Source organism: Littorina saxatilis, linkage group LG4 (assembly GCF_037325665.1).
Source record: "Littorina saxatilis isolate snail1 linkage group LG4, US_GU_Lsax_2.0, whole genome shotgun sequence".
Taxonomy (NCBI): domain Eukaryota; kingdom Metazoa; phylum Mollusca; class Gastropoda; order Littorinimorpha; family Littorinidae; genus Littorina; species Littorina saxatilis.
The window spans coordinates 18,310,185-18,320,184 of NC_090248.1; the positions used below are offsets into that span (position 1 = coordinate 18,310,185).

Here is a 10,000-nt window from a genome sequence, read left to right on the forward strand (position 1 = left end):
TGTTTTAACTGTGACTAAAAGTTAAATATAAGACCAAAATATACTTACTGGCCCACTGTCGTTCTCATCGGTGACCTTCACCTTCACTTTCATGGTCTTACTGCTGCGACCATTAACAGGGTCAAGGTCAACTGCCAAGATTTTCAGGTTGTGAGCTTTTTTATCCTCGTAATCAAGAAGACCGTTGATGAAGAGGTCACACGTAAAAGAGTCCAGGTAAAACAACCCCACTTTATTTCCGGCTGGGAGAAAGAAAAAAGCAGAAATTGCTGCGAGTTATTTACTGGGCGTGGACACACATTAAGTGAGTTCATACATCATCTGCACTGTACACATTTAAAAAACAAAGAGACACAGACATTGACTTGCAATGAAATGCAGCTTAAAGGACTGCAGCATAAACCATATTCGTGTCATATACACTTTAACATTTCACAGAGTAGAAATAACGTGTAGCACTCTTTTCGTTGTCATATACACTTTAACATTTCACAGAGTAGAAATAACGTGTAGCACTCTTTTCGTTGTCATATACACTGTAACATTTCACAGAGTAGAAATAACGTGTAGCACTCTTTTCGTTGTCATATACACTGTAACATTTTACAGAGTAGAAATAACGTGTAGCACTCTTTTCGTTGTCATATACACTGTAACATTTCACAGAGTAGAAATAACGTGTAGCACTCTTTTCGTTGTCATATTCACTGTAACATTTCACAGAGTAGAAATAACGTGTAGCACTCTTTTCGTTGTCATATTCACTGTAACATTTCACAGAGTAGAAATAACGTGTAGCACTCTTTTCGTTGTCATATACACTTTAACATTTCACAGAGTAGAAATAACGTGTAGCACTCTTTTCGTTGTCATATTCACTGTAACATTTCACAGAGTAGAAATAACGTGTAGCACTCTTTTCGTTGTCATATACACTTTAACATTTCACAGAGTAGAAATAACGTGTAGCACTCTTTTCGTTGTCATATTCATTTTGACGAAATAAATTAAAGACCAATAAAGCATTCAAAATTGAGTAACTGTTTTTTGTGGAAACCATACTTCTGACTTTTAGAAAAAAGCAACAAGCTGACGACAAAATATCTCCCTCTACAATATAATTCCTTCTTTTTTGTGCAACTGACAAAATTTAAAAGAAAAAAGTCTAAACAAAAATGTCATCCAACCTGTGTAGCCTACCAACCCATATTTCTAAAATATAATCATTGAACACACATCACAAACGTTTAGCTTGAATGGAATGAATGCGCACTGGACAGCCATTGAATCATGCCTTACCTGAGATTTTGTAGCGCACGTGTCCGGAGGGGAATAGGGGACTGTCACCATCAGTGGCAGAACACCTGCCGAGGTGAGTTCCTAGCGGGGAGTTCTCAGCGATCTCCGTCTTCTTTGGCAGAACTTCAACCCACGTCTGTCACGGCAAGACATTGAGTCATTCTTTCTAATTTGACCTCTTTTGATATTTTTCTCGTATGGTTAATAACATGTGTACCAAGGAAAAGGATCGAGCAACCGCTGAAGATTCTAGGATTCTAAATAAAACTATGTATCGTAAGTCCAAAAGATCCTCCAATATCGTTCAACTCGACTACCCGTAAATGATTGCATGAACACTTTATTTCAAAATCAACCAGTTACTGTTTCTTGGGAACTCAAAACCTTCCATGTACTCCATGTGTATAATCCCTCAACTCCCTTAAGTTAATGTTGTTTGCAAAACGATAAAGCTGTAATTGTGTAAGGCAGGCATTTAGAGACAAGACTCACTGATTTTTTTAAGCGGGTATATTTCTCATGCAGCTATGACAAATAAACAGGTAAGAACGATTTCTTTTAAAGCTTTGTAACGCAGCATGAGAGGCCTGATCAGATTGAGAGGCCTATGCTAACGTGAAGAATCATCAGCAACATCAGTTATTTGTACAGCAAATACACTCACAGGGTCATGGTCGTTGACAGGGGTGACGCAGATGCGATACTCCTGCTCCGCACTGCGAGGCGAAAGTGGGTCAAGGTCAAAGATACGGACAGTGATGTTAAAGCTCCACGTGCCGTTGTCAAAATCTAGCGGCTTCACGAGACTCATGTTGCACGTAGCGTTGTCGACAGTGAAAAGACCCTCTTCGTTCCCGGCTGAAAAAAATTAAAGATTAAACAAACAGATTGTACAGTACAAGAGACATACCAAGCTAATTATCTAAGCTATGCAATTCCTTTGAAGTATTCACACATTAGATGCTCTAAGTGATTACTTTTGGTGTTATGTGCTTCTGTAGAAGCGAGTGTGTGTTCACATCATCCATATCCATCGAGACAAATGCAAATATGTTCAAGCATTTAGTATTAACGTACTCTGTTTAACAAAGTAAGTAAGATCATGACTTTCAGCATCCAGTCTTTTGCACCTCTCATCCTTCCAGCAATGATTTTATCAAAATGACGTCACATACCAATGATGGCAAACTGCACTTGTCCGGTCGGTTCCAACGACGTGTCATTATCATCGCCAGAACAGTTCACAAAGGGCACTCCCAATGGAAGATCTTCAGAAAGACTGATAGGATTGTCTGGGACGCTAAAAAAATACTGAAATACAGACACAAAAATATATCCCAGTCTGATTTTTGTTCCTTGGGGGTGGGGGGTACTCAAATTAGGACACGCAATAATTACCATGTCTTTGATTTAGTTGTGCACCGCTTTATCTTTAAACTGATAATCAAAATCGATATTGACCTCACATAAAAAGTTAACGAGTACATATTTACTACTAGCATGTTGTAATCTATAAATCCAGAAGCGCATCTACGTTTGCCAAATAAGCCATGATGACTAGAAGCGACACATTATGACGATCAAAAAGGAGACACAAGGGACTTGTCGATTCTTCTTTTTCTTCTTCTTCGTTCATGGGCTGAAACTCCCATGTTCACTCATGTCTTAACACGAGTGGGGTTTTACGTGTATGACCGTTTTTACCCCGCCATTCAGGCAGCCACACTCCGCTTTCGTGGGAACCGTGCTGGGTATTTTCGTGTTTCTATAACCCACCGAACTCTGACATGGATTACATGATCTTTTCCGTGCGCACTTGATCTTGTGCTTGCGTGTACATACGAAGGGGGATAAGGCACCAGCAGGTCTGCGCATAAGTTGACCTGGGAGATCAGAAAAATATTCACCCTTAACCCACCATTCGGCCGCGACTGGGATTTGAACTCACGACCTTCCGATTAGGAGGACGATGTCGATCATTAGCTTTACCGTTTTGATTACAAAACAACCAAACTGAACTAAACAACTACATGGCCAGAAAGACGAAAACATCAACATAAATACATTCTCCAAATGTCCACAGTTCACTGACCGGTGTGTTGTCGTTGATGTCCGAGACCTTGACAGTGTAAACATGGGTGTCCGTTTGGGGGTCAACTGGGTCAAGGTCGGTGACACTGATCTCAAGGTCATACAGAACCCGAACCTCATGATCGAGCGATCTGCTGGTTGCTATGCGACAAGGCGGCACCAGCGTAAAAGCGCCGTCAACGTTTCCAGCTGTGAGACAAAAAGAAAACGATTTTGAGTAATTGTAAAGTAATGTAAGAGCAAACAAAAAGTAGACGAGTTTTAGATATTCTGCTTCTAGATCTCGATTCCTGAATTCGTTAGCTAATAGACGATGTTCGGAAATAACCCTGTAAACATTTAATGGGTTATGGCAGAGTTTCACAGTTTGGAAATACTGAGGCAAACAAACGCACCCTAACATCATACTAACCCCAACACACAATCCATTCTATATAGTTCAACTTACAAACAAGGGAATAATTCAACTGGCCAGAAGGAAGAGAAGGATTGTCTTGGTCTGTCGCAGAACAGTTCAACAGAACTGTTCCAGCCGGCGAGTTCTCTTGCACGGTTGGCATTGACGTCGTGTTTTGCAGTAACTGCACATTCAAATATGATTCCTGGCAATGTTCACAATCATCAACATCGAAATGATGTTATATAATTAGAGAGGTGTGTAATCGAGCTGCTTCTTTCAGTGTGACAACCAATTTTCCCAGAAGTATTTGCTTTATTCACTTGCTACCATAATCATTTTCAACGAAATACCACTTAGATATACTTACACAAAATGAGTAATTGTTTCAGATTCACAACATGCTTTAAGAAAAACGAGTACAGTAGAAAGAATGACTTAACGTCAACGTTAGCATAGAGAAGCGCTTTTTATTTTTGCAGACAGTTTTCTCCTTTCCCTAAGAACATTGACGAAATATACAGATTCTAACGGTATGAATGTTATTTGATCAAGGATATTATAAACCAGAACAGTTCAAAGAAATTAATGAAGACACATCGTCGCGGATTTAGTCAAACCTTGAGCGAACTCAGTTACAGTAGGCCTATTCAACTTTTGAGATAAGCTGATGGCGTCGGGTTGTGAATGAATTTTGTTTTCTAAAAATATTATTCATCACATACCGGTCGGTCATTTTCGTCGATCACTGTGACCACGAACGTCAGCGTAGAGCTTCTTGTGATATTAAGGTCAAGGTCGCGAACGGTCAAGGTCAATGGATATGTAGACTTGGCTTCAAAGTCCAACGGCTGGGTTACGGTCACGAGACAAACTTCGTTGTTTTCAAGGCTGAACTTTCCATCGCCACCTGCAAGTTGAAAAATAATAAAACTTTGAACGTTTAAAGAAAGGCAATGGCTTCTCCTTCTTTCGCACCTTTCGTGTGCAACTTTTTCCATCTACGTTCTACCGTTCGCAAGACGAAGACGACGAGACAGAAGAAGAAAAGGATGCCGGAAAAAAAAGACGCGTCAAAAGACGAATATGTGACCTGAGAGACTGTAACGGAGCTGTCCAGACGGCTGAGTGGCACTGTCCTGATCGGTAGCATTGCACGTGAACACCGTGGTTACCGTACTGCTGTGTTCACCCATCTCTACTGGCAGGGTGGAGGTGTTTGTGAAGCTCTGCAAACAGTGAGTTCTTGTTAGTCTTACACGAGGCTACCTCGTGTTTGTTTGTTAGCTACGTTTTGGTATTTGTTAGAAATCAATCTTAGCAGATTTCCCCTTGCGTGGTGCAGACGAACGGACAGACAAACAGACGGGCAGACAGGTGGACAGACAGAGAGACAAACAGGCGTGCACACAAACATCAGGCATACAGGTAGGCAGGCATGCAGATACTCATACAGAAAACACACACACACACACACACACACACACACACACACACACACACACACACACACACACACACACAATTTTTCTTTCAGTAGTATCGTCCATTTCAACTGTGGTTACATTTCATCGTCACACTTAACAAGTTTCATAATTCAAACTTTTCTTCCAAAGTGTGTATAACATCTGCAGGGTTCCCTTTCTAAAGATACGCGCATTATCTTACCGGGGTGTATTCATTGACATCAGTAACGGAGATGATCAGTGGTCTGGACACACTCTGGCTGTCCGCAGGGTCAGCATCCTGTGCCTGTATGGTCAGCGTGTAGAGGGTCACGCTCTCAAAGTCCAGCTGTCCACTCACGGTCACGGCGCACGTGCTGTTGTTCACTGAGAACTTTCCATCTTCGTTGCCCGCTGGAGTTGACAAAAACAAACGTTGGTCTTTATGGCGCCAAGACACTTCCGTTCCCCATGTAGTAGTAAAACCAAAAGGAGACCGCTCTAATAACACTTAGAACAAATAAGTAGAATAAGGGGCTACTTTCCTTGTTCTGAGACTTGCTCAGGTAACGTACAGCGTGTACCAGATCGTGTCGTCGGCGTATTCCTCATTCCGTGAAAGGTTTTGTTGTTTTTCGAAGGACAAATTGACAAACTGACAAACAAACAGACATAGTGAAACCTCAACACCCCTGTTCACGGAATGTGTTAAATGGTTAATGGGCTCTTGGACATAAAGTCAGTGACATAGCTTCGCTGCCTGGTGGTAATTTACGGTGCTGCATCTCAGAATGTCGGCGTTAAATACGCGTGGCGGTTCTTTATCTCTAGAGTACTCACATTTATATAGAAGATGGCAGAATAACTCGAGAATACACTATAGTTTCATATGCAAGTATGTTCTGTCCACTTCCGATGTAATAAATGTTGTTTAAAAAAAACAATCCAGCAAGTGTTCTTCAAAAACGTCCAACGTGTCAGCCTTCAGTCCTCATTTACACCAATATATGTTGAAACTCCCAGAAAAATCCTCCCGAAAGTCCTGTTGTCGAATAACAACACCCAGATCGATGTCAAGACTCATCCCCTTTCACCTCTTCAAGTAGAAAACCTTCAAAAGGCGTGTCAGAATCGTCATCTGAGTTCCCCATGATCGAACACCATACTTCCAAACCTTCGTTCAACGCCATTATGTCAGCCAAAAAAATCTCAAATTTGAAAATTCACAGCGAACACACTATCGCATCGATTCAAACTCTGCAAACGCCAGAATGAAGAAGCCGGAAGGAAGTGCATTAATCACATCCGGTCGCAAGGCCTTATGGGTAAGGCTCAAAGCGAAAGTGAAAGTAGGTGACCTAGTGTTTGAGGGATTGGGCATGAGCCGTATTGTGTAAAGAAGTACTGACCAGTGATGGAGTAAGAATGATGTGCGTGAGTTGTACGGTGTAGAGAAGTACTGACCAGTGATGGAGTAAGATGTGCGTGAGTTGTACGGTGTACAGAAATACTGACCAGTTATGGAGTAAGATGTGCGTGAGTTGTACGGTGTACAGAAATACTGACCAGTGACGCAGTAAGATGTGCGTGAGTTGTATTGTGTAAAGAAGTACTGACCAGTTATGGAGTAAGATGTGCGTGAGTTGTACGGTGTACAGAAATACTGACCAGTGACGCAGTAAGATGTGCGTGAATTGTACGGTGAACAGAAATACTGACCAGTGACGCAGTAAGATGTGCGTGAGTTGTATTGTGTAAAGAAGTACTGACCAGTGATGCAGTAAGATGTGCGTGAGTTGTATTGTGTACAGAAATACTGACCAGTGATGGAGTAAGACAGCTGACCATGGGGCAGACCGGACAGGTCAGGGTCGCGGCCATTACAGGTGAAGATGACCGTTGCCATAGCAATGTCTTCCGCTATCTGCATGGGATCCCCTGGAAGGTTCTGTATGCTCTGCTCGTTGGATACACACAGAAGTAACGCAGTCATTACTACCCATAACATGGCGCTGTATTAAGTACAGCTCTATGAAACAAAGGGAAGTATATAAGCGCTCTTCTTATAAACAACAGCAGTAAGTGAAGTAAAAGAGTACAAATCTGTGATTAATTACGAAGCTCGCTGAACGAAGCTTGAGCACAGAATTTTTGGTAAAAAGATGTATAGGAAGTCTTGGCGAAGTCCACCTCGGGCTGAATTAAGGACAGCCTTAACGTGTAACCATTATCCTGGCACCTACAGAAAATAGAAGCTTTGAAAAGCGACTTTCTACTAAGAATTAATTAAATTAATAGCAATGTATTACATGGCGGATTACCATGACCTTACTTATGAATGGGACACAGCCAACCAACAAGAAGAAGCCGTCGGTTTATTTCCTTTCAGATTGTATAGTCTGATGTGGAACGTGATTCCCAAGTCTTTCTTTTCAACGAAAGATACGCGTTGGAGAAGTAGAGCATTTGATTAAATACAAAGTGGCGTAAGCTTATACAAATCATGCAGGAATTGTTGTACGCAATGGGCAATAAACAATATTTACTGAGCTAAAAAACACAGAGAAAGAAACAATGTATACTTTATGCAAGAGAATCTGTGTAAGAGTAAGGGCGGGGTTGGACGAAAGGACGAGGGATATTAATGATGTGTAATGGACAACCAATACCTATGTTAAATGTTGGCCTGAATGACACTCACTGGTTTTTCGTTGACGTCTGTGAGGTCAATGGAAATCACAGTGGACGCACTTCTGGGGGAAGTGGGGTCAAGGTCAGACGCTTGGATCGTAATGTTGTACTGTGCTTGAATCTCAAAGTCAAGGTCATCTACCAGGACCAAAGCGCACGAGCTACTGTTAAGACTGAATTTGTCGTCTGTGTTTCCTCCTGAAAAATGTATAAAGGTTGATATGAACAATACAAATGTTAAGCCATGGTTGTGCAAGTTATGTTTTTAACGTTGATACGACGTGTTATAAAATGAATTTCCAAACTAGAGACGTTGCCAATAAAAGGAAATATGTTTGACATTCTGAATTGTTCTTCCAAACTATTCAGTGATTCCTAAAGCATTATTAAATTATGGTCTTTTTGTTTGTTTGTTTGTTTGCTTTCTGGTTTGTTTGTGTGTTTGATTGTTTGTTTGTTTTGTTATGTGTGTGCCTGAATGCACGGGATAACAGCAATTAAGCGTTCCCGCTACTTACCAGTAATGCTAAAAGTGTGTTGACCGCTGGGTAAGCTGTCACTGTCCTCGTCTGATACGGAGCACGTGAAAACCGTTGTCCCTGTCTCTGCATCCTCTGGTAGGGGTACAGGTGACGCTGGGGTGTTGGTGAAAGTCTAAACATAATCAAAGAAATGGACGTTAGTTCATTGCAGAAGCTGCAATATAAATATATGTCTGTTCTGAGAGTGGTCTTTTTTATTGAGATTTTAGGATTGATATGTTAGCTTTTAGAATCAGCGCTTAAAAACATACGACAACGATTGACCCCGAAAATCGACTTTGCTAATATGTTGCTAATATTTTGTCTGTGATTATTTCAGAATTGGTTGAAACAAGTGTGACAAAATTCGAGAAATCAGTCGGACAGAGTTTATGATACAGAATTTTGAATATGATGATATACCAAGAATCAGATAAACGTCATAAACGAGGGTTGGGTAACTGAATGGGGTACCTGACCGGTCAGTTACAACCACAGAACCTATTTTGCAAGTATTTTTCTAATCAATTAACACACGCGCGCGCGCGCGCACACACACACACACACACACACACACACACACACACACACACACACACACACGCACACACACACACACACACACACACACACACACACACACACACACACACACACAGTTGCGCACAAGTAAGATAGTTTAGACACTTACAGGCTCATGTTCATTTACATCCACAATCTTGACGGTGAAAGTCAAAGTCGCCGACGTCGAATTTTCAGGGTCAAGGTCGCTGGCCTTAATGATGACGTCATATTCGGTTATGTTCTCGAAATCTAGTTGATTGGCCACTGTGACGTCACAAGTGCTGCTATTTATAGAGAAGGTATCGGCTCCTGTGCCACCTGCAGACATCGTAAACAAGACTTGTAAACAAGTTTTGCATCTTATTAGTTTTGTAAAACAGCGTATAAATCTGATTTGTTGTTGTTGTGTGCGTGCAAATTTCATTCAAACCCGTAGATATATTGGCAGCTTTGTGTTTTCATTCCTTGCAAATGTTTTGGTGTCGCTTTCGTTTACTTATTTGTACTGCTCTCTTTCTCTTCCATTATTTCTTTCTTTTTCCCGTTTTTTTTCTTTCTGTATTTAGTTCCATGCACATTATTTCTTCTCTGATGAATGAATCGTCCCATACCTATAATGGAGAAGTGCAGTTCACCCGCAAGACCCGTGTCGTCATCGGTTGCCTGACACGTCATGACGTCATCCCCAACTGTGGCCTTTTCGCTGACGTTGACAGTCGATGGCTGCGTCAAAAAGCGCGGAGAGTTGAGATTTTGACAATCTGTTGTGTCAGGAATAAAAGGAAATATAAATATAAAGATACATTATTGAATGGAACATACGATGAAAGTCAACACATAACATTTACAAATACCAAGCTATGTCGAGTTTGTAACACTTTTCTGTTTTTTGTTTGTTTTGTTTGTTCGTTTGTTTTGTCACGTTCTGAATAGGAATCAATACACTAATCAATATTACTTACTGTCTTCTTTCTTTCTTTATTTCTTTCATT

The 10,000-nt window shown here is 41.0% G+C and overlaps 1 protein-coding gene across 2 annotated transcripts in view; it reads right to left on the minus strand.

The window, feature by feature from the left end:
- LOC138964141 (protocadherin Fat 4-like) overlaps positions 1-10,000 on the minus strand; it is a 32,565-nt gene that overhangs the window by 21,799 nt on the left and 766 nt on the right. For both annotated transcript variants that reach the window (XM_070336029.1, XM_070336030.1), the window contains exons 2-15: positions 9,620-9,769; positions 9,136-9,326; positions 8,442-8,577; positions 7,934-8,121; positions 7,054-7,189; positions 5,456-5,646; positions 4,881-5,016; positions 4,513-4,697; positions 3,839-3,971; positions 3,392-3,579; positions 2,475-2,610; positions 1,964-2,157; positions 1,300-1,435; positions 49-242 (exon numbers count right to left, since the gene is read on the minus strand). In XM_070336029.1, the coding sequence (XP_070192130.1) occupies positions 49-242; positions 1,300-1,435; positions 1,964-2,157; positions 2,475-2,610; positions 3,392-3,579; positions 3,839-3,971; positions 4,513-4,697; positions 4,881-5,016; positions 5,456-5,646; positions 7,054-7,189; positions 7,934-8,121; positions 8,442-8,577; positions 9,136-9,326; positions 9,620-9,769 (2,294 nt within the window). The remainder of the gene's footprint in view (positions 1-48; positions 243-1,299; positions 1,436-1,963; positions 2,158-2,474; positions 2,611-3,391; positions 3,580-3,838; positions 3,972-4,512; positions 4,698-4,880; positions 5,017-5,455; positions 5,647-7,053; positions 7,190-7,933; positions 8,122-8,441; positions 8,578-9,135; positions 9,327-9,619; positions 9,770-10,000) is intronic.